This window comes from Zingiber officinale, chromosome 9A, assembly GCF_018446385.1.
Source record: "Zingiber officinale cultivar Zhangliang chromosome 9A, Zo_v1.1, whole genome shotgun sequence".
Lineage (NCBI taxonomy): Eukaryota > Viridiplantae > Streptophyta > Magnoliopsida > Zingiberales > Zingiberaceae > Zingiber > Zingiber officinale.
This window is the reverse complement of record NC_056002.1, coordinates 1,683,545-1,708,217: the sequence shown is the minus strand read 5'-3', so window position 1 is coordinate 1,708,217 and position 24,673 is coordinate 1,683,545. Positions and strand designations below refer to the sequence as shown.

General features: G+C 36.6%; 4 protein-coding genes across 9 annotated transcripts; 1 reads left to right on the top strand and 3 right to left on the bottom strand.

Annotated features, from left to right (window-relative positions):
- Positions 1–1,556: 1,556 nt before the first annotated feature.
- On the bottom strand, positions 1,557–5,951 carry LOC122021811 (homeobox-leucine zipper protein ROC3-like). Of its 3 annotated transcripts, none has more exons than XM_042579970.1 (12): positions 5,695–5,951; positions 5,383–5,581; positions 5,028–5,260; positions 4,767–4,884; positions 4,481–4,669; positions 3,919–4,395; positions 3,718–3,816; positions 3,427–3,642; positions 3,156–3,324; positions 2,805–3,076; positions 2,622–2,717; positions 1,557–2,522 (listed from the first exon to the last, which is right to left on the bottom strand). In XM_042579970.1, the coding sequence occupies exons 2-12, from the start codon at positions 5,539–5,541 to the stop codon at positions 2,127–2,129; spliced, it is 2,424 nt and encodes an 807-aa protein (XP_042435904.1). In that variant the 5' UTR covers positions 5,542–5,581; positions 5,695–5,951; the 3' UTR covers positions 1,557–2,126. The 3 variants fall into 3 exon arrangements, with proteins under 3 accessions (XP_042435904.1, XP_042435903.1, XP_042435902.1); XM_042579969.1 differs by having other exon boundaries at positions 5,028–5,263; positions 5,674–5,950; XM_042579968.1 differs by having other exon boundaries at positions 5,028–5,263; positions 5,695–5,950.
- Positions 5,952–11,559: 5,608 nt separating this feature from the next.
- LOC122021697 (binding partner of ACD11 1-like) lies at positions 11,560–15,692 on the bottom strand. Its single transcript, XM_042579853.1, has 5 exons — positions 15,542–15,692; positions 13,277–13,380; positions 13,113–13,188; positions 12,335–12,418; positions 11,560–12,229 (listed from the first exon to the last, which is right to left on the bottom strand). The coding sequence occupies exons 1-5, from the start codon at positions 15,545–15,547 to the stop codon at positions 11,666–11,668; spliced, it is 834 nt and encodes a 277-aa protein (XP_042435787.1). The 5' UTR covers positions 15,548–15,692; the 3' UTR covers positions 11,560–11,665.
- A 278-nt stretch (positions 15,693–15,970) lies between these two features.
- Positions 15,971–18,457, top strand: LOC122018695 (B3 domain-containing protein Os04g0386900-like). Of its 4 annotated transcripts, XR_006121871.1 has the most exons (5): positions 15,971–16,200; positions 16,446–16,470; positions 16,827–16,964; positions 17,662–17,991; positions 18,067–18,457. XR_006121871.1 is itself a non-coding variant. In XM_042576096.1 (3 exons), the coding sequence occupies exons 2-3, from the start codon at positions 16,872–16,874 to the stop codon at positions 17,962–17,964; spliced, it is 396 nt and encodes a 131-aa protein (XP_042432030.1). In that variant the 5' UTR covers positions 15,973–16,200; positions 16,827–16,871; the 3' UTR covers positions 17,965–18,038. The 4 variants fall into 4 exon arrangements, 1 of the variants encoding a protein (XP_042432030.1); XR_006121870.1 differs by lacking the exon at positions 16,446–16,470 and having other exon boundaries at positions 15,972–16,200; positions 18,078–18,457; XR_006121869.1 differs by lacking the exon at positions 16,446–16,470 and having other exon boundaries at positions 15,973–16,200.
- A 707-nt stretch (positions 18,458–19,164) lies between these two features.
- On the bottom strand, positions 19,165–23,087 carry LOC122020893 (E3 ubiquitin-protein ligase RNF14-like). Its single transcript, XM_042578930.1, has 7 exons — positions 22,684–23,087; positions 21,906–21,980; positions 21,285–21,831; positions 20,358–20,743; positions 19,832–20,058; positions 19,608–19,755; positions 19,165–19,521 (listed from the first exon to the last, which is right to left on the bottom strand). The coding sequence occupies exons 1-7, from the start codon at positions 23,011–23,013 to the stop codon at positions 19,390–19,392; spliced, it is 1,845 nt and encodes a 614-aa protein (XP_042434864.1). The 5' UTR covers positions 23,014–23,087; the 3' UTR covers positions 19,165–19,389.
- Between the last annotated feature and the right edge of the window lie 1,586 nt (positions 23,088–24,673).

Here is a 24,673-nt window from a genome sequence, read left to right as displayed (position 1 = left end):
GCCTAATTAATCTCCAATTACATCACTGTTATAATGTTATTTATACGTTAACAAGTGTATTAATAAGAATCGGATTTTTACCCAAATCAGCGGTTACGTTTCCTTATTTACTAAAAATAAATACTTTATTTTCAAAACTACCATAAAAAGAGAAAAAATAATAATAATTTTATTCCTTTCCTATTCTTCTGGCTAACCTCCTAAATTTCAAGTTGTTTTTCAATACATAAATTTGATATGAAAATATATCATACCTACTTTGGCCTGATATACGTTAATAAGTGTATTAATAAGAATTGATTTTTCACCAAAAGGAGCGATTATGTTTTCTTATTTAACAAAACAAATAACTTATTTTCAAAATTACCAAAAAAAAATATGAAAAATAGTATTATTATCTTCCTACCTTTCCTGCTAACAGACCTACATTGGCATGATATTGGACTATATCTGGTCCAAGTGGATCTGATATTTTCATATTAGGCCCAACATGCATGATAGAAAAATATCATGCCTAGGCTCGACTTGATATAGAAAATATCATGATCATGTTAGGACTGACATGATAGATTTGATATTAGACCATATCAAATTTAGAGTAGGCATGATATGGAAAAATATCAAGGCCACCGTGAATATAATATGAGATTATATCAAGCTATGGACCTGATATCAAACCCTTTTTAATCTTGGAGCAAGAGGATGTATTGAAAAAACGAGGAGAATTTAGGAGATTTGTCAAAGGAAAAAAGAAGGAATTAATACTATTTTTAATATTATTTTTAATAATTTTAAAATTAAGATTCTTTTTTGACTAAATAAAAAAAATATGACCACCTTTTAGTACGTACTAATAGCCGAAGAATCTATCTATCTTCTTTAAAATTTGAGGGGCCGGGCCGGGAAACTAATGAAAGTGGAAAACAGAGGGCTTTAAAAAAAATAAATAAATAAAACAGCCAATAAAAATTTCGATTTTGTTTTTATCCGAAGGGAATTCATTAATAGACTACCATATTTATATGTAAGACATTTAAATGGAAATAATAAATCGATTTTAAACTAAATATTCATATAAATTTAATATCTTAAGTTGTATTTTTACAACTATAAATTTAAACAATACGTGTCATATACACTTATGTAATAAATAAAAATAAAATTGAAATCATTAATGGTCGATCAGGATTCCGATCGCCGGAGAGGGAGTTGCGGGAGAGGTAGCGCTTCGTGAGTAAAGGGAGGAAAGTGTGCCTCCTCATCATGAGAGGGATTGCAGGCGTTTCTTCGATCTGCCAGAGAGGACTCCGGCAGGATCGAATCGCATGCAGCTGCATGGACAAGGGCAATCGTCCCTTCCACCTTCCCTTCCCCTGCGTCTGCTGCAGCCAACTAACGCTGCACCTAAACCATGGACCAGCAGCAGCACTCATGGCCTGTGGCAGAGACGACCTGTGATCCAGCTCATCCATCACTGGCCCTGCTTTTACAAGCAGCACCAAATCCAAGGAATTTTAAAAATATATACAAGACAGAGCCATGAATAATACCGCACATTAATTAATTAATTAATTATATTCATAATAGTTTCAGCATATTGAGCATTCAATCCACTTCGACCTACCAATCCATCACCGGACTCCATGACAAGCAAAACAGAAGAAAACCCAAAAAGGAAGTCAATTCCCGAACCAACACCCTCCGTGAAGGGTCACATCTGGTGCGCTCTTGACTTCCTTTTCACACTTCGACTCCCAGAACCCTACTAGGCTCTTCTCCGTTCCATCTTTACACACAAAGCTGAACTGATCCCTACTTAATAAAACTGTTCACCGAAGTGTTCTGATTCAAACATTTATTATGAACTAGCAGATATAGCTGGAGATTACAAATCCCCTGTTTTGGTTTACCAGAATTAAGCCAATGCCCCCACGCATGAGCAAGTGAGAAGTTGACAGAGCCCACATGATTAATTGAGTCATCTGTTTGTGGGTTTCTGTCAAGTACTCCCTTGTCCCTGATCAGACTCGGTTCAGAATTACTATAGATTCGTGACGGCACTGGCGAAAATGGTAGACAAAAATAGGGGTAATTAGTTAATTCCAGCTATATTTGGTACTATTTCTTCAAGCGTGGGATTGCTCCGTCGCAGGAGCTGAGGCGGGGGGAGGTTGCTGAGCGGCCGCGCCGGCGAGCATGGAGTTTATCTGCTGCACGGTGCTGGAGAGGTGGTTGTTGATGGCGGTGACGCTGGAGAGGTTGAGTTTGGCGGAGGGGACGGCGCTGGCGAGCACCTGCGTGCCGACAGTGAAGATGCAGCCGGCGGTGGCGGAGTCAGAGGCGGCGGGGGAGATGACGAAGCCGGTGGGGAGGAGGGGGATGTAGGAGGGGTCATCGCCGCTCATCGCGACCTGGACGGCGTCGACGTCGATGGTGGCGTAGACAAGGATGCTGCCGCCGGTGGGGTGGGTGCTGCTCTCCTGCAGCAGCAGCTCCACGCTGTGAGTAGAATTGCTCGCGGCCTACAAATTAAAAATTAATTAGAAAAATTAATCGACAAAAGTGAACGAAATGTGCCTGATCAAAAAATATAATGCGTCACGAATTGAATTTAGACTGACGTTAACACGCAGAAGAGAGATGCAGTTCCTGGGATGCGATCCATTAGCGATATGAGCCACTTCATGCAACGAATTGCCGCTCGATAGCACGTCCAGCTGAATGAATGAATTAATTATCGATAAAATTAACACAAATATCTGACATTTTGATGTTAATATATATGGGTTATAATTAATTACTACCTGTGATCTTCGTTGCTCGTCCGTCAGGAGCTCAAAAACTTGCTGATGAGAGAAAGGAAGCCAAGTGGTGGACACGGCGGTGAGGATGACACCGTTAGGCTGGCCTGGCTCCGTGTTCTTCCTCGTCGTAACGCGAATCGTGTCGTCCGGCGAGTCGGAGAGCGCGGTCCACAACTGCGCTCCGGTGGAGTACACGGCGGAGCAGAAGGTTCTGATCATTCTCTGCGACAGCTTCATCATGTTCTTTCTTGCCTCCGGCGAAGGGATCACCGCTAATTAAATTGTTAAGTTTGGAATTAGGATCGAAACTATAGGTTGTTAATCTAGCTCTAGTATACATGTTAGTGTTACCTCCAAGATCTGAGATGTTTCTGGCCATGAGACTCGCGAGGCGCTCGCATTGCCTTTGAAGAGTAGAAACCCAGCGAGTTGCACCAAAAGCAATGCCACTGCTGACAAATTGGTTGAAAACTTGATGCACCGGCTTATCATCCACCTCTGCATGTTCTACCCACATCACCTGCATGTCCAGTTTAATTAATTGCAAACGATCGAACAAAAGATTCAAAATGAAAGATATATTGCATGCACAAATTTAAGTAGTGAACAGATTAATTGTTACCCTTGAATAACCATTGGGCATATCTTGAATGATGCACCCTGAAGTCCTCCTTCTATACCAAGGGAAGCATGTTTGAAGCCCTTCCACAAATCCATCGACTGGAAAGTCCACCACTATCCAACTGCCTAATTCTTCCGAGTTCTGTTGGCAGTACCTGAAGAAATATGCTTCTCTCGCCGCCACCAAAGGCGACAAAAACTGCAACTCTCCGTGCATCTGGAAGTTAATTGTGTTAGAATTATATAAATTTTCAGAGAATGTGATAGCAATCGCGTTGGAGATCGAAATTACCAGTTGCAAGCAACCGTTTCCACCAGCGACTCCGGAACTCAGCACCTGAACTGTTCTTGATTTCGACACGATCGAAGGGAAAAGCTCCATCCACTTGTTCTGATCAATATGAATATGAATACGATGCATTGTAATTGCTTTTGAAGAAAAAATAATTAATGATGTTAAATGATGTGAAATGGTTCGATTTGATCAACTCACGGCGTCGAGGAAGGCATCCACCAGGGTGATGCTGTTCATTATGACCATGGCAGAGTCCCTTGACGCCTCCGTCCTGAACTCTCCTCCGTTCTGCTGCTTCAACTCCATCGGCCAAGAGAATCCCTTCGCTTGCTCTTCGAGATCCAGCGCCTCTACGTTGCCGCTCTTCCGGACCCAAAGCGGCGCGCCGGCGTTGCACATCCGCACGAGGTGGCCGGCCGCGGTCATCGCGAGGTCGAGCACCAGCGGCTTGTCCTGATCGAGCACCATCAAGCCCCCGCCGAACGGGGAGTGCTGCAGATCCTCCGACAGCGGCGCCGCGACCGAGATCATCTCGAACGGAGGCGGCTCGTTGAAGTGCCGCGAGTAGACGCCCATGTCCAGGTCAAGAGACGGCGCGAGGAGCAACGAGGACGGCACGTGACCTAGCGGCGGCGGGGCGGTGTAGTGGGATGTGATGCAGGACAAGCGGTCGAGCTGAGATAGTGCAACAACGACACGATCATTCCCTTAATTACAATTTCCCCTGCAAATTGGAGCTATTAGGGTTGGGAGGGACGACCTCATCCTTGAGGCGGGCGTTCTCGATGCGTAGCTGCTGCTCGTCGAAGGACATCTCGCCGAGGATGGCCGGACCGCCGCAATTTGGGCAGACGACGTTGCGGATGGCCGACTGCAGCCGGAAGTTCTCATTCTTGAGGCTATCGTTCTCTGCCCTCAGTATCACGTTGTCCGCTCGATCTTGTTGTGCCTAATTAATTAATCAATCAAAAATTATAAAAATAATAATATATAACAATATCTTAATATGGAAATGACTTTAGATTTTATAAATATTTAAGGAGGACCTTCATTTGAGTGCGGCGGTTTTGGAACCAGAACTTGACTTGGCGAGGTTTGAGGCTGAGTTCTTGGCTGAGCTTCATCCTTTGCTTCTCGTCCGGGTGCGGGCATTCCTTAAACAACCTGTTCGTTCATTAATTAAGATCGAATCGTATCAAATATTCTTTTATCTGAAATAAATTATGATCGTTTACAGTTGGGAGCTAAGAAGAAAAAAAAAACAAAAAATTGGAGGCTAAGGGAAGGTTGTTGAGTGGTACGCTTACGTTTCCATTTCTTGGATCTGGTGGGCGGTGTGGCGGTGGTAGCGCTTTTTGTTCTTCCTGCCGGCCTGCTGCTGCGACGGCGGCGGAGACAGCAGCGAGTGCCGCTGCAAAAGCTCGTCGTCGTGCTCCTCTCCGCAGCTGAGGACGCCGTCGAGTGGGCCGCCGCTGCCGGAGCCGCTCTCCATCTCTTCCTCCTTGCTGACTCCCCTCCCCATCACCATCATCCCCTCTTCCTTCTTCCTCGCACATTATTTAACCAAAAACCATGCATTTATAATCTACCGATCTGATATTAATTTAGATATATACACACTGAGATTTGTTAAAAAAATATAAAATAAAATAAAAAGGATACCGGAATGATAGAAGAGAAGGCGTGAAATGGGGGCATGTTGGCCATGAACCCAAGGCTGCTAGGGTTTTGGATCGGCGACGAGAAGAGCGAGTCCGGCGACACCACTACGTTGCCTCCTCCTCCGACCATGGACGACAGAACTTGGCAATCTCCATACATTTTTCTCTTTTCGCCAGTACCACTACGTATCCAATCTCTCCTATAAAAAAAAAACCAAAAGACTAACAATCTTTAATCCCTAACAAAGAAAAAAGAAAAAGAAAAAAAAAAGAGGTAGCGAAGAAGTAGTACTGAAGTAAATATCACACGCACCGAGCTGTCGGCGATGAAATCAAACAGAGAAAGATGTTTCTCTTCCTTTACATGAAGAAGAAGAAGAAGAGGAAGAGGAGGAGGTTCTTGTTTTAATTTGCTCCTTGTTTCAGAGAGATGAGAGGTTATGGAGTACTCCTTTTTGCGCTCTGCTAGCTATCAATTCATCATCTTTTCTTTCCCTAGCAGAAGGAGAATACGACTTTTGCTCTCTCTTTTTCTTTTGGCAAAAGTTACCTCGGCATTAATATTTATCACTGGCTGGCGAGGGTGTAATTACTATGAGGAGAGGAGAGGAGGAAGGTTTCGTAACAGGGAGAGGAAGGAGAAAGGGATAGGGAGAGAGAGAGAGAGTAAAGGTGGTAAATGCGACTTTAACTGCGGGAGGACAGAAACCGATCTGCGCCAGCGAATCCGACAGCGCGGCGTAACCGACACGTGTCCTCCGGCGAGGACAACGCCGCGTGGGCGCCAAGTCAACTCTTCCCCCCGCCCCCCCCCTCTTCGCCTCGGCCATGCACGCGCAGTCACCGTCCGGTGGGCCCCGCGGAGACGCGTTCCGGCGGGGGATCGACGGCGGAGATGTGGCGATGGTCGGGATCCCCGATGCGACGAGGAAGAGCGGTCAAAGGTTTTTGACTTCTCTATCGCTGCGCGCAGAAATAAACAAAAACAAATATGTTGACTTGTTGACTGCTGCCGTCGTTTTCACACTTGTTGAGTATATATATATATATATATGGGTGCATACTCCTTGACGCCCTCGTATATCGGGATGTTTGAATATTCTCTCGAGGGTATTTCAATGTAAAGTTTTTAAAGAAATTTGAAAAATGAAAAAGTTGAAATTTTTTTTTTAATTATTATGGATACAAGGTTTTAGATTTGTATTTTAAGAATAGTAGTAAAATTTTAAAATTATTTTTTTAAAAATTTATACAATATGCATGTAGTTATGTAATTACATGTTATTAATTAGACCATTTAAAAATTATTTAAAATTTTTTAGAACTCTAACTATTGAAGTTATTTCAATAAATTTTTAGAATGTTGATGTGGCATGATGTGACATATTGAAATCATAAAAAAAAGTTTTTGTAGAACTTTAATTATTGAAGATGCCCTGAGTAATCCTTCGATTCTCAAAAGTAAATTAAGACATCTGGATATACGAGAATTGTCTAAGAATATGTACCAAATATATATACAGGATATCAAATCTATTTTTCTTTCTATATAAATATATAGGACATTGATATAATCCGACCGTCCGTATTGTATTATATTTTCACGACTAAGATGATTCAGAACATCTAGAATCACTCGGGGCATTTGCAATCACTTGAGGCTCCCGAGTGATTTCAAGCACTCTGAGTCATCTCAATCATAGAAATATAATGTGAATCGTCAATCGGGCACCATATCAATCTGTGTGTATATATATTTTATTTTAATTTAAGAAATTCATATATTTTTATAATAGTATACTATATATATATATATATATATATATATATATATATATATATATATATATATATATATATATATATATATATATATATATATATAATTTTCAATTCTTTTAACCTAAATATTATATACTAAATCCTAAACCATAAAAAAAAAAAAATTAATACTGGCTACTTATGAATGGGTGTCCCGCATATCAAATAACAGTTGGTGTTCTCGAGATTTGATACGTTCCTTAAGCTAATATAATTTTTTTTAAAAAAAATCACCACCTTCAATATAAATACTATATCATAAATTTTAAATCCTAAAAAATATTTAAATAAATAATACTCTCACGGATAGATGTACACTATAATCCGTGTATATATATTGATCTGTCGGGAAACAGTAAAACGGTTAGTTGAGAATGTGGCTCGTCGGTTGATCGTGTAAAGATTTCATTTAGCTCTGCAGCACAAAAAATGTTAGTGCTGGACCAGAGAAGGAGTCCCCGATATTAATCCTCCGATGCTTAAGTCAGTCACGGAATAGTAGAAAGACGGCGGAGCGATGTAGCAACAATAGCAACAATGAGAGCACAAGCACAAATAACATATATTATATATTTTTACTGGAGCATAGACCCCCTTTTATATAGTACTTTAATAGGTGGCGTGCACGCTTCTTAAGACGCGGCCACGATTTTCCAACTATACTATGAAAAGACATGTCAGAAAAATATATTTAACATCATACCTTAACGAAGCGTGCAAATCTATGACATGACAGTAGAAACTTTCGCCGTGCGATTTGTCTGTTGATCATGTCTTGTTGTCAGTAGCATTACCTCCCAAAGAGATATTACGGGATATGGGAGGGGGTCCCACTGTTTGACTGAGTGGGTGAGCCGCTCGACAAGGATTCCTTGCCTAGTCGCTCAAGGCTCTTCTCCGTAGTCCCTCAGCTCAGTAGATTGTTTCTTGCCCGACCGGATAGGCGTCCGGTCGGCATAACATTCACTTAGTCAGTTGTGAGCATCTGATGTTCTTAATTATGTAGTGACCGCGACCGGATGAACGATCTACTCAGATGAGCTTTCTGGCCAATCGGACCTTTCAAGCCCGATCAACAGTTGACGTCGACTTCTGCTCGACTAATTTTGATGAGCCCGTTGATTCTCTGATATTAATGACCTTAACTTTAATCTCTACGTCAACCACATTTCACGCTTCCGACTCATCCTTAGTATATCTCTTTTACCAGCATCAATCAAATTTAAAAGTTTTATTTTTCATTGGATTCCCTTTTGCACAATAAATGATTTAACTAGTTGACTAAGCTTAGTGACAAATTCACCACTCGAGGTCAAGACACTTACACATAAATGATGGTTTCAACAAATTAATGTTAAGTACAACGTCTGGATAGTAGATGGAATTAAATCACTTAGGATTTGATTGGTGTGTTTTTTATTTTTATTTTTAAAAAATACGTATTTTTAAAAAATGATGTTTGATTTGTATTTTCTATATTCGTTTTCTAAAAAATTAGATAACATTTTTTAGAAAAATAAAAAATATCTAAAATCATTTTTTATCTTTTAGAAAATACTTATTTTCAAAGAAATAAAAATGAAAAATACACAAATTAAACGTACCTTTAATGTTTTAAAAATTATATTAACGGATCAATAGTCTACTCGATCCGATAATGAATAAAAGTTGGATGTTTACTTCCATTGTAGTGTAGTGCGTGGAAATGCAAATGCAAATGCAAAGTGTGCATGAGCACTCCACTTCTCAATTTGGCATCGCACAAATAAACACCTTCTCATTAAATCTACAAGTATAGATAATACTGAATCTGAAACGTCCAGTTCAATTCTATAAAAATTTTACATCAGCAGCTAAATTAAATTAAAATGTGCTTGTGACAGGTATTTCAAAAGTCAATCATTCTGTGATTGCACGTCTCATTTGAAAGAAAAATATTTATAAATATATTATAATTAGGAATTAAATCATAGATACTTAAGTGATAATTTAACACTTTTCCACTGCATTCCCAGGACTTAAAAATGGGTAGTGTACGCTCCTCAATAGTCCACCCTTATGCATCACTTAGTAGTAAACACTAAACACCAGTACACCAGTAAAGTATTCATCATAATGTCTTGTGACTATTTCATTATTTTTTTTATTAAATTACTTTCAATTTGGAGTTTTTTCTAAAATCTATCGAACTTATAATACTTATACACACACTATTATGTTATGTACTCTCCCTTTCTTTGAAACAACTAAAGATGACGAAATTAAACACCTTGTACTATTTGTTACATTACATCGATCGATAATCACAAAATAATTTTAGATTCGAATGTGCAAATAAGTAATTTCCTAGAAATGTTAAGGGAAAAAAGTAAGTATCAAAATAGCTTACCCTTTTTAGCTGCAATTGTTTTAAAATTCTAAAATATTAGATGAATGAAATATATTTTTAAAAAATATTTTGATTGAGAAAGGAGTAAAAAATTAAAGGCGTATAATACAAGTAGGACCGTCTTTAATGGAAGCATCTTGTGACAATTTAATTGGCAGTGAATCATTTAATGTCACCAGATCTTTTCAAACATATGTCGGATTTATTTATTTATTCTAAAAAAATACTTTTTTTGGTTCTTTTTTTTTTGCATCAAATTTAAGAAAAAAAAAACTAATACAAAGCTCTTGCATTTTTAGACATGAATAGTTTAATAAAAAAAGATGGAATTGATTAACAAATATCCACTTAAGCTAAGTCAAGTTAATTATTGACAGATTAAACCCTAAAACCCACTTATTTGCACTTCAATTCTAGATGCAAAGAGCTCAAACATGTTGTTAAGCAATTAAGAATGTATGTTGCTCATGCACCACCCAATGAGTTCATGTGAGGTTCCATCATTTATGAACACAGCAGTGCTGAAATTTATGGCAGAGATAAATGAGCTCTGATAAAGTTCCACAGACAGAAGCTCATTAGAGGAGAAATTTGAATCAGGAATTTAACTTTCAGGATTTCAATATCCTCAAAATATGTAACAGGCAGCTCTATGCTGCTTACTTTTGTTCTCTCATGAATTTTTATTTGTTATTATAATCTATTGACCATTTAATAAATATTTAATTTATTAAGAACTAACAAAGCAAGTCAATCAATGCAGCTAATCAAATAGGACAAGTAAATAAACTAGTTCAGCTTGCCAAGCTAGGCGGAACAAATTGTATTAAAGAAGCTAACTCGATCAGATAAATCAATCCTATCAAAGATAATTATCTCCTCGGTACGGTCTAATGACTAACGCATGAAGTATTGTCATCATAAAATCTGGGATTCAAATTTCGATAAAGTTGAGGTAAATGTCTCCCTTATGTGCTAGTCATTATTACAAAGATTAATAGCCACCCGTGATTTACCTCCTCCATGTTGGCCTTGGGACGGGTTGGCGGGACGCTGGGAGCAAGCGTATTCACCTTTTACCTCCATGAGTAGTTCAAAATTACCCTCGGGGTTATAGTACAGCAATAAGGACGTTTAGTTATCTCCCAGGTATCCACGGTTCAATTCCCAACTATGATATAGATGACAACTCTAAGAACATTGTCTACTTGGATGGACCATGCTACAATAGTTAGACTTCTGAGTGTGAATCCCAAAAATTTTAGGATAGAAATTCAACTGCAACGAATTATAAGAGATTTTTCATCCACTAGATAGAGAGTGGGCTGGGATGAATTACAAGGCATTTCATCCAATGGATAGAGAGTGAGCTTAAGAAAGCGGGTCATCTAGATAGACCACTATAAATATCTCCTAATTTATCTTTATACAAAAATTTTTGTAGGATCAAATTATCGGATTAATTAATTCAAAGAACTAGATATATGATGTTAACTAAACAAAACAAAAGTGAGTAGATCAAAACAAACTAGTTGGTCAAATCTAAACCTACATTGTCGAAGCAATCGATCAATTGAACCAAAAAGATAAGCAAATTTCAAACCGTATTGATCAAATTACATCAACTTTTGTAGGAAAGGGCTATCACATGAAACACTACCACAATGATCAATCAAATAGACAAAAAGTTGAAAACAGAGTGAAATTAAAGATATAAATGATAGCCTCTTCAAGGATGATATGTGGCCATAAAGAAAATGGAATATACATATATATAAACACACATCAATTATTGGAGGAAGTGCCTCGTTGCCTGCAATGTCAAGTTAACTACACGAACTGTTATCAGAAGCAATTTTCCAATCCTAATCGTGGATCAAGCTGCTGCTTTAACTCGCAGCAATGATCGGGCGTCACTGTGAGTTAAGACTACGACCTATGTCTTCATTTCATCATTTGAAAAAAAAATTATTCCTACAAACCATAGCAACAGAATAGGATAAAGTTCATCACGTATTGTAGCTACATGAGTACTGAGTTCCCTATATTTATATACAGGAGTAGCGAAACCAGTTCAAAGAATCAAGCCTTGAACAGGCTCAGGCTTCTTAGGATGATCAGAAGATGAAGCTAGAGGAGTGACCGACAAGAGGCCTTCAGCCTCATCATCTTCAGAGGGCGTCCTTTGTTGTTCCTTGACTGCAGCTTTCTCCACTGCTTTTGTTCCAACTTCACTTGCAGTCTTAGCTACCTTGTTGATTGCGCCTACCATCCACGACACCCCGGCAAAAACATACTTGTTTTCCATGGCGGCTGATCCAGCATTGCTAAGTGTCTGCTCTGCAGCAGCAATGGCTGATCTTGCTTTCTCAGAAACCTGATACCTGTGGTCCATTTCCAAGATCTTCTGGTTGGCAGCAGATGCTCCTGTGCTTATTGTTTCACTAAGCCGAGTTTTTTGATCAAAACTGGAGACGCTGGTCTTTGCAACAGATGTTAGCTGGTGCTTCTCATCGAATGTCTTGGCTCTGTCTAAAACATCCTTCCCGAGCATTAAACCCTTGGCGAGCACGGTGCTGATGGCATTCTCCGCCTTCTGAATAGTTGATTCAGAGCCACTAGCTGGACTGTCTTTTGACTGGATGTACAATATCATGATAAAATATCCAAAAAAAATTTGAGATGGTAGGAACTGCTACACGGGAAAAGAAGCATTGTAAATCTTAATAGTCAGACATTCTACCATCGAAGGAATGGGAGCAACCGCTGGTGGTACGTAGTCGGCAGCAAGTATGATTGTGACGGTCATGTCAACTATTGTAGCACCCTGTAAAATAAGCCATGAGATATATATTAAAATCCTTGCACAACAGTAATAGCCTAATCCAATCAAATCAAAACTAATAAACCTAATCATCAAGGCTAACCAAATGAACACTAAACCAGAAAAACTTATGCCAGCGCCAATACAAATTCCTTCAGACCTCTGAAACTTCAACTTTTCCCCCCTTACAAATACAATATGATTTAAGGTTTCTTTGATATTAGTATCAACTATAGTTACTTGTCCTTGAACGCAATCATGAGTACCCAACATGTATATAGATCCAAATCTACGAAATGACTATTTCTAAACATTTTTACATGATCAATTGGAATATCATGTGTCACTTGGGCTGCTGCAGTCTTGAATCTTGGGCACGTGGATGAAGAATTCAAGTATAACACGGACAAATAAAACTACAAGCAATGTCCCTACACAGGTTCAATCAATTCTAGAAGTAGAATTTCTTTAAAATATAATTATTATGAAGAGAAACTGAAAAGACAAAAGATGTCTATATGGAAGAATAAAACATCACTATACATCACAAGCTAAGCCGACCTCACCTAATGAGATAAAGTTTGTTTATTGTTGTATACATCACAAGCTATGTCTGTGTTGTTATGCATAACAACAGTAATTAGTTACTCCAACAAAGGAACTATCAACATATGATGGGAATGATATGCAAACATACTGAGAGGAGAAGAGCTGTCTCTGCACCGTCCGACTTGTTAAATGTCACATATGCAACTTGCGATCTCTCGTCTCCACTACAAAGAGTAAGGGAAACTTGAAATCATCAATAGCAAAACTTAGATGAGGAAGTGTATAAATGCATTGGCATTTTTCAATACAAACCTTTGCATTTCAATGTAGTCAATTTCACCAGAAAATGAAAAGAATTCTCTGATATCTTGCTCAGATGCACTGAGTGAAACATTGCTGACCTTCGCTGTCCTAACCTGAAAAGCATTCAAAACGGAATCAGTAACTAGATTTAGATATTATTAAGAATATACCGGTTAGGACCTTATGGCATTTGATTTTTGAAAGTCTAACAGAAGGGTGCCATATATATGTTTCAGAAAGTTACAGCTGCAGCCAAATAATTCTCAGAGATAAATCTAATCTTACAGAAACTACAATAATTCAGCTCAAACAAAGTGTTTTATAAAAGGACATATATAGTGGCAAAAAAAATTCTTAGGTCTCCCCCTCTCTTGTTACTCTGACTTGAGTTTACTGATAGGTAGCTAAATCATGCCCGCTTTTATCCAACAAATCTAATACCTGGATACATTTTATTGCAACAGGAAAAGTGAAGTTCTCAAGTGTTAATTATATGCATTTATTTTATTTTTTCTTTTTGAAAACTAAAATGAGTGAATAATAGTTCACTTAGCAAATGCATTGAACTAACTGAGGATTACAATAGCAGATGCATTTACACCGGCAGCTCCAGAAGATGTCACATAGTTGTTCGATGTCTAATTAGATACCACATTGTGATTTAAACTGCTTCATAGTCAACAGGAAAACTGTGTCATTCTCCAGCAATGACCAATGTGCCCAAAAACTCCAACAAAATAAACCATGAACAAATCAACCATGAAGAAGAATCCTTGGAATGGAAAATCAACTCATTCCTAGTCATCTAAATCAAATAAAGCCATGGGTGAAGTGAAAGTGTTAAAGACCCAAAAAGAGAACTGTTCAAGAAAGTTGATGGAGGTCACCCACGCCTCTAGTGGCTTGTATGTCGGTCTATCTAGTAAACATGTGTTGGAAATTTAAAAAACTCAAAAAAAAAAAAAAACAAAAAATACCGGCACTTATTTCAAACTATTATTTTTATTATTTGGTTAGTTGATAAATATTTTGGATAAAACTTAGACCACACAAACTCATTTTACTAAACGAGCTTGGTTGAAGGTCTACCAAGTCGAATATTATCTTCGACCTGATTTTTAGTGGATCCTTTACTCGAAAAGACATGACTTATAAAACAATAAAAAATCACTTTCCTCTTTTCCTTTTCAAACTCTTTACGAACAATCAAGGGTACCAACACTCAACCATTAATGTGCACCATAACGTTCTAGTTTCCAATTTTAAGTGTCTTTTGGTAGATATTGGGTTCAAAGATAGTGTAGTTCAAGACCTACTTCATTCCTTGCCTTCCAATGGAAGTTACTATAGTAAGTGAAAGTTTAAGATTTGAAAAGCAACTCATTCCCATTTTATTTAAGAGTTTTTAAAATTTTGTGAGGTATTGTTAAAACTTTGAAGGAAAAAAACATTCAATTCAAACTATTATTTTATTATGTATTATTTGATAAATACTTTGGATACAATTTAAACCAAATAAACTCTTCTTATTGGACTAGCTCGGTCAAAATTTTACCAATCTGAATTTTATCTTCAACTTGATCTTGGTGTGGATCCTCTATTTATTGATGGTTTAAAATTGTACAAGGGGAGTACCCAAGTGACGATAGTCATGAACATAACTCACAAATCATTCTATAGTCAGCAAAGTAAATTAGACTTCATAGACTTAACCATTTGGCCAGATTAACGTTGCTAAACCCCTCCGCAGGAATACAAGCATGTCAAACCATTAGAAAACAAAAGGCAAAACAGGCAAAGGTACTGCTGTTATCTTGTGCTTCAAAGCACTTCGAGTCCAACAAGAATGGTCAGATCTGAAGAGTCTTCTCAAGCTCAATTGTGCAACAAAAATTGCATTCAAAATACCTTCGTCATTGACAACGCCAAACTACAGAATCGCCCACCCAAAGTGGCATCCATTTAGCTTTAAATCACTATCTTGAATTCAAACTATTAACCAATTATTTCTGCGCCAATACATATAATTCGCAAATTCCCTCTGTTTAAGGAAGCAAACCCAGAGGGACGAAACCAAATCAGATCATTATTTTCTCAAAAATCCCTCACCCAAATCAGATCATGACCCAGAAAAAGACCGATAAGTACGCAGATAAATCACGCTGGTTTATACAGAAGATCAAGCAATCTAACAGAGAAACGAAACCCTACAACATAGATTCAGAAATTCCAACCGAATTGAAGAAAAATAAAGAGCCAGTAAGAATTTCTCACCGACATGGCTGTCGACCCTCTACGAGAATGCTTCGCGAACGCAAGAGATCGGATGATTACGAATGGAAAAGGTTGAAACGAAAAAACAAAAAAAGGAGAATAAGAAGATTTCGAGTTTTCGGTGTGTGCAGGACGAAGGAATCGACGGAGATCCGGACGAGTCGCGCTCTTCACCGTCAGATCCCCGATCGGTGACCTGTACACACATTAAGATAAGGTTTTATTTTAAACTAACAATTACCTTAAACTATTAATTATCATTTCCATACGTTAGTTTCATTAATAAATTTCTTATTAATATTTTAAATAAATAAAAAAAATAAATTTAAATTATTAAACTGAATAATAACAGTTTTAAATAATAAAATAAAAACGAATTTAAATTGAGAATTCGAATATATCTAACGAATGAAGGTAGAACTTGTAATCAAATTTAAGTCCGTTAAAAATAAATCGCACAATTATTTTAATGGGCTATGATTTAGAATTTAGGGTTTAAGGAACCGGCAGAAGTAGATCTGTAGAAGCGAGGGAACTGCGGATTTTCGATTCCGAGCAAAAGATTAGCGACTTCTCGTCTTCTCCCTTTCCTTATCATCGAAGTCTTTGCATCTGATCTCCCACCCACGTGAACTGCTTCCTCCTCTCCGAGCACAACGGTGAGACTTCGATTCCGTTGTCTTCTGAGCGATGCGTTTGTTGGAATTTTTTATTTAGGGTTTCTAAATCCCGATCTCTTTCTTTTTTTTTTTTTCATTTTATTCAGCTGTTCATCGTCTTTTTTTTTTTTTCTTTTTCGGGTGAAAAACGAATGGCTTCGAATCTCGTTATCGGTTGTTCTTGTGAGAACATTCCTAAAGTTTAATCTTTTCAATGTGGTTTGGAAATTGCTACGCTAACGAAGGAATGTTTCGGGGGAATCGATGTATGTGAGTATTTCTCGCTGCTGTTCTATTATAGTTTGTTGTTCTTGGAGGGAGCTTTCCTGTGAGTATGAAATCTATAAATCTGTAATTCGTTGGAAATGTACCATGATTCTGTCTTCCTTGCATATTTTTGTAGCTCGGTGAAGCATTGAATGTTCAAATACGGCTAGTCTTTATGTTGCATCACTTTGCCTGAACAAAATCTGATCAATTGAGTTTCGTTGAGTCGTCCTGGTAGTTTGATGCTTATCTTTATTTCAAGGCTCTATTCTCCATGTTTTTCCATGTAGTTTTTCCGAGTTTGATAGTCAGGAAACTTCATGCTGTTTCATGTTAATACTTAAAAGTGGTCGATGCAGGACAAGAACAAGTGAAAAATTGAAGAAAACATTGTAGTAACGTCAATGTTTGCCCGGCAAAGAGAAATTGTTCCACTTTCAGGAAATCCATATTTCACACGTACTTTGTCGCGCTATGATGTCCATGATTACAGACTGGTATGACTTCTATATTTATCATTGTTGATGCAATACATCAAACAAGACTCTTCACTTCACACCCATTCACTTGAACTGTAGTTGCTCAGATAACTGGTTAGCTTTTGCTTCCTTAGGACTTGCAATTGGTTACTCAAACAATTCTCCTACAAAGCACTACATTTCCCTATGATGAAAATATTGTTAATTCAAGACGGTATTCTTTTTTTATTTGACTTGGGTGCTTATTGAAGTTAAACAGTAATCTTATAAAGGCATCTATTTGTTCGATAATGTTCATAATAAACCTTTATTTATTTATTTATTTTGTTTGGGTATGTCATACTTTCCCAAGTGTATATGTTCAATATATCTAATGTGAGTGGTAGATATCTGCTATCTAAAAATATGGTGCTTCATTTTTTTTCTGAAGTATTTGAACTTCAGTGTTGCCAAACTTATACTATCTGTCAAACTTGTCAATGAATTGATATGGTAAAAGAGTATTCGGTTCTTTCCCAGCAATCTACCATTCATACCTTTTTCTATGTGAATTCATTATGAGTTCTTTCTCTTCATTGATGCTTGCATTTGCTTAATGATGATATTAGAACACATGCTTATGCTTGTCCAGGTCTTATGTGAAGAAATTTTCTAGCCCACATGAACGAAGCATTTCAAATGTAACTAATACCTTTTTTTTTACTTTAATGTACAGTCCATTCCGAAGCAATTCTCCCATCATATGCCAAAAGATTCTGCTCGTGCACTCTTGTTTTGTGGAGATAAGATGTGGGAGGTTCACTATGTCTATCACAAAGACAACAAATATTTCAGACGTAGTGGATGGAGAGCTTTTGTTGTCGATAATGATATGCACATGGGAGATGGATGCGTGTTCGAATTGATGGATAAGGAGAAGATGCATTTCAAAGTGCAGATTTTGCGTGGGGACGCTCCAGATCTTCCCTGTCTAGGTGGTGATGGTCGGAACTCTAGTGACCCTATTTTGATTGATTGAATCTCATCTCATGTTATCTGTCACGAGGTATCAAACATTCTGCAATCATCAATCCAATGCTACTTTTCATTCCACTTCATGACACTAAAATGTAGTTTCTAGAATGATGCAAGGTTATGAACATATTCTAGCAATCTTAGACAAGGAGAACAAGATATGCATCCTGCAAGTCAGCATAGCTTAATGTATTTGTGGACGAAGTACTAAAATCTAGTCAATTAGAAGAGGCCTATCATCACTCTCATCGTCTTTGTCTCCATCCCCATCGACAGTATTGATTAAGCTTGGAAGGGCTGGTGACCACAGATGCCGTCAAATGATCAATGAACAAACACATGCAATATGTAAAACTCAAGCATTTATATGAAGCAACAAAAAACAAGTAAGAAATCATATAAATTCAACAAAGTGTTTGGTTGATTGTTCTTTGTTGCAAGATCCAAATGTTATTGTATAATTCATGCAGTAGCCATAAGTCGATTTATCAGCAAAACTTTAAGTTGAAATCTTTTAGCCAACAATGAATCACCTCAGATTTAGATAGAAAATGCCTACTAATTGGTATTGGAAACGATACAATTGGATTGGATATATACAAATTAAACTTGAGAACATGAATGATACAAACATCAATTCTGAAAAATTGCTAATGAATTATCTTCATTACCAATTGCAATTACTTAGGAGGAAAAGCTTGACTAGTTTCTGAAAAATTGCAGCACAAGTAATTGTAAAACTGAAGAAAGAGTGTTATTCAATGTAATAGCAATTAGCATCAGTTCTTGTACTTATATACATAGCACGTATCGATTCAATTGCACCAGCAAAGATTTCAGTAAGAGATGCCTAATTCAAAAGATAATACAGAAATGTTTCAGTTTGTTGCAACCAATAGACCCGAAAATCCTACCCTAACAGTTTGTTGATCCTAACAAATTATCAAGACTATTATAATACGTTTGCAGGTAGATTGCATCAAGTAGCAAAAATATGTCATGTTGCAAAGTGAAACGGAAGGAACATTTTCTAGTTCTTCTACATTCAAATAGCAGATTTTCAAACTGTTTAAGAATGATAAAACCTGCTAAAGATGGGGGAAGTCACTGGAGAGTAATGGAAGTCCAGGCATGTCTAGAGACTATAGTCACAATAAAAGATACAACACGAGAAATGAAAGAATAAGGGTTTAAGATGCAAATATCAACGAATTCCACACACTGATTCCACTATCTTTTTATTATTCTGAAATCCAATTACAATATAACAATAAACAAAACACTCCGATACACTAAATTTACATTGCACACAGTAGATTGTTTTCCGTCTCAATTCCCTTCATCTGGTATACTCAGTGCCCTCTCTCAATTATTTGGCTGGGTGAAATTGCATTGTATGGATTAGATTCCTTTAACAATTGCACTGGCGTCAAGGATCTGCAGTGTGTTGTTTGCAACCTTTGGGTCCGAAATGCTCAGCACTTCTCTTCACAGGTTTTCGGCACAAAGCGCAGAAATGATTTTGGCAAGCCCAGCAGAAGATGTGATTGTTATTACCCACCTGCTTTGGAGGGGAAAGGAAGAATTTGTTAGATAATTTTTTAATAGATATTCACCAAATCAGAAATCACATTATAATTATTACACCTTTGCATTAGCTTGACGACATGTTGGACACGGATGACCGTTTTGATTTACCAATAGTTCAGCTTGTATCTGACCCACCACCTGCCTCACGTTCATATGCATCTCCCATCGTTCAATCTCCTCTTGCGGAAACAATTCACATGCTCCTCTTGGATATTAAGGAATTGCTAGCATTAACACTGAACAAATAGATGGAAGTAACCTTGGTTACACTGACAACTCACCTGAAATGGTCATAGCCGTCAATTGCCTTGTTACAGCGGTAGCAGAAATATTGCCCACAGTTCTGGCACACCATCTTATTGCATCCTTCGGTCTTAGAGATTGCCATCTTGCAAGTTGGGCATTGTTTAGCATCACGAAGGGCTTCCCTAACACTGAGGATCTCATTTATCATCTCACGCTCCTTCTGTAATTGGCTTCCTGTAAGATGGGATGAGTTCTGGCGTGCCTGTAAACAACACAAGTAGAGAAACTTTCTTCAAGGACCACGACCATTATAAATGCAAGAATAGAAATTGCCAAAAGTTCAACAATATCCAAAGCCCAATTAATTTACAAAAAAATAGGTTGGTATAAGAGTGTTCAATAAAAATCTTTAACTGATATTGGGTGAGCTAATAATAAATGAACTATGAAAAGCTATATTCTTCAAAATATTTCTGCACTATTTTTAACACATGTATCAGAAAGTGGAAATTTATTATGACCAATTTACCAAGTTATCACTATTGTCTGATGTCAGAGTACCTGTAGAATTTGTAGCTTTGCTTCTGGTGTCATGCATTCCACTCCAACATGACGCCGTTCTCTGCAAAGAGAGCAAAAGCTGAAGAAACATTTTGAACACTGAGCATCATGCTCCTCATCTTCCAAGCATGCAGTCTCACATCGAGGACAATAGACTACATCTGTCATAGAGTCCAATGTCTTCTGCAACATCAATGATTCCCAACGTTCATAGGCTTCAGTTCCAAGCAATTGTTTCAACAAACCTGGAGGAAAAATACCTCCACATTTTGCATCAGGACACAGCATCTTGGTTACAGTACCCTCCTTCACATGCATGCTGCAATAAGTTTCCATGCACTTGCAGCAAAAGAAATGTTGACAAGGAAGTTTGATAAAACTTGTACCTAATATTAAGCAAAGAAAATTCTGTAAAACTAAATTCGTATGCAAAAAAAAGAATGTGGAAAAGAAAATTCAGCTAATGAATCTTTACATGCTAAAATAGCAAAGAAACATAAATCATCTATACATAAACCATGAAGACCGGTTATGGAGATATAGGTGACAATGCGTAATGCGTTTGATTAAAGACAAATTGGTGAAAGAAAATACAAGAAAAATAAAGAGCAACAATAGTGCAGTTCATCACCACACCCGTTTGGACTGGTGCTATAGTATCTTGGTTGATCATATAAGGTTTAGTACAGCTAATATTTAGAGGAAATGACCATATCCACCAATGTTTGTGTAGCTAACAGTGCATAAAAACAGCTAAAATACTAGGAAATTTAATTCCTAGTAACAGTAATTTTATTATTATTTTAAATAAAAACATAACCCCAACATCATCAAATGCCAAAGAAGACTTCAAGGGGGTCACTAACGAACTAACAAATTGCATGAGCTGGGAAAAAAATAAAGCATTGAAAAAAGGAAGTTGCTTACCTGCACACTCATTAAAGCAGATAACGCATTGATGAAGATTGCTAAGAAAAGATTGATTGCATTTCTTCTTATCATAGCCAATCATAGAAGAAATTATCAACTCAGGTCGGACATTTCCAGAAATGGCACGTTTATCTTTAGAATCTGGCATATTACATTGACCTAACACAATACCATCATCAAACCCAAGGTACGAAAGAGAACAGTTTTGCAACCAATCTACCCACTGATACATAATTTCTTGCCCTGGTTGCTCCATCCATATGGCATCCATCTTCTGACAAAGATTTGCAATTTTCTGGGAGTCCAACCAATCAACCATGATGGTGAAGTAGGGAGGATGATGGCTAGGATATGATTTAGGTAATAAACAAGTCAACAGCAGAGGTGGCAAATATTGGACATTGTAAGTGTACACAAATTCAGGAGAATCATTGTTCTCAGTCCTCCCAGTTAGACTTCGTGATCCATAGTTTACCTTTGTGGTAGAAGAATGGAGCTCCATAGACACTTTGATGTCATTGGGAAGTTCATAAAGTACATGGATCTGCATAACAAGCATCCAATGATCAACTCCCAAAAGTTATCTAATTCTATATGGAAAAAAACTATAAACCAAACCTGGAAGCATCTTAAACCATCTTTTCTATCTAAGATAATAACATTGTCCCCATATATTGCTTCCAGAGCCAACACCTGCACAGAAAAAACCAAGATAAGATTAAGAAAACCAACTTTGATCTATTCCACTTACTCATCTCAAGATAATGCACTAAGACCAAAAAAAATGGAACTTGCAGATATTATACAATTCATTTATTTTCGAGTAAATTGCCAACAAAACTCAAAGTTGACAATTAGGGTGGAATGAACATGATTATCCTATTGGTCACTAGTCAACAGTAAGTTATCTTATTGACCATTACATTTCAACTCTAAATAAACGAAACAAGATGATATTTTTGTAATTTTTTTATCAAAGTGAAAGATGAACCTACATTTCTTGTTAAGGATCATGATCTTCTTACTTCACTAATCATCTATTAAATACGGTATTACATTATCATACAAATTTTAGGATGTAAAATCTATTTGAAGTAAGATAAAAAAAAAATCAACCTATGTTATGTTTTTTTACATGAACCTTACGATTCATGATTTGCAATTCAAACATTCATCAAAATGATTCATGCTGCGAAGCCAAATTTGATGTATTTCACTGATATAGAAACCATTAAGATAAAGTTCCCAAGTGAGAAAGATACAAATTAAAGCAATCTTATCACATGGGAGAATGAGTTTGACCACTGAACTTTGATCAAACAGGATTACTCGGCCTCTTGCACTCCTGAAAGTCTGAAACCTGAATTATTCAGGCGTATAGAAAAAAGATGATTACCTCATCCTCTTGCATCTGGTCATTAAGTATTATATCTTCCTCCGACAGCTTCGATTCTTGCTCACTAATCCTCAGCTCCCACAACCTCCGCATGGCTTCTTCGAGGCCTTCGAGAACATCAGGATTGGAACCACCGATCTCGAACGATAGGGATCGGTCTTCGAACTCTCCTGTTCTCTTTTCTTGGTCAGATCCGGCGACGATTGTTGCTTCTGGGAGGGGAACGACGGGATTTTGGGTGGAATTAGAGATTTGGGGCGGCGATGAGAGCAAAGATGCCTCTTCCTTACGCCGTCTTGGGACCAAGGTCACGGCAGAGGAAGAAGACATTGGCGAAGCTCCGTAATTGCGCGGCGGCGGAGGAAATACCGGGATTTCAGGGCCGGTCGCCGTGAGGATGATAGAATTATATAGGTTGGGGAAATTTCACTCCGCCCATGTTACATTAGCTTCTAAACTATCTGAATTTTTGTTATTATCAAAACCACCCCCGTATAAGAGTAGTAATATCTGCTTATAAGTTGCTTTTGTATGCTTTAATTTGCGGGCCATAAACGTCAGTTTTTTTTTTGTGGCTAAAATACCTCTTAATTTTTTCCTTAGTATATAATTAAATTTTAATTAAAAATTATTTAAATATCAAAATAATAATTACTATCTATTTTTAAAATTGTAATATATTTAATACTTAATCAATAAAAATTTAATTTTTTATTTTCATGCTTATTATTTAATATATTATATTAGAGGTAAGACATTATTATTTTTATTCTCACTCAATCAGATTTTGATTAAAAATTTATTACTTTATAGGCCCATGGGCCTTGTCCATGAAAAACAAGAAGGTGACTTCATTTTTTTAAAAAAAAAATATTTTTTTGGTCCGAAAGCAATAATTAATCTAATAATCTCATTAAATATTATATTTAAGAAATTTGAATTATTTATAACGGTCTAGAGGATATATAGATCGTCTATACTTCCTAATTTATCGAATTTAATATTAATCAAGTTGCTAGGAGTGTAAATGAATTAAGCTGCTTGTAAGTTATTTGAAACTCGATTCGAAAAAAATTCGTTCGAACTCGTTTAAAGAGACTCGTTAAGATAAACAAATCAAGCTCAAGCTTCATAATACTCGACTCTTTTGCTTGTGAACATATTCGTTGGTAAATTTATAAATCAACTTTTAAATGAAAAAATAATAGTTTTGATATTGAATTTATATATTTTACGCTTTACTTATGAAAAATATAGACAAATATATTAAATTTATTTATTATAATAAAATTATAAATTTTAATAAGAATATTATTTTCACTAAATATATAATTTAATTTTTAATAAATATTTATATTTATAATTTATATTTATTAAACTCGTTTAAACTCGATAAAAGTTCGAATAAACTCGTGAACCATGAATATATTCGTTAAATAAAATTCGCACTCGGTTCAATTATAAACGAGTCAACTCAAATATTCAAGAGCTATTACACCCCTACACGTGGCTAAAATAATTATTCAAACTTATTTGATTTCCTTTTAATAAACTTAAATTTAATTTGAATTTGAATTTAATTATACGTTATCACTTTCAATTAAAATTTACATCAAAATTTTATATTTTTAAATTTATTAGATTGGTTATTTAATTGATAATAAAATTTATTTATTTATTTTAAAATTTTCTTTATTCATTTTCTATATCGATATGGATTTTATTTATGCATATTATTCATGAATAATTTATTTACAAATTTGAAAAAGCATAAATGAACCATAAGAGACGACTCAGCATTATGAGTAATTTGAGCCTGTTATTTATACTACAGTGATAATGGAAGAAGCTTAATTCTTAGTGCATGATTTCTTGGTTGTCATTTTAAAAAAGCTAAATATTTTTAGTCCTTGTGTTTTCTATAGAGTAGTATTTTATGTTCTTATAATTAAAAAATAACATTTAACTATCTTGACCAAAAGTCAAGATA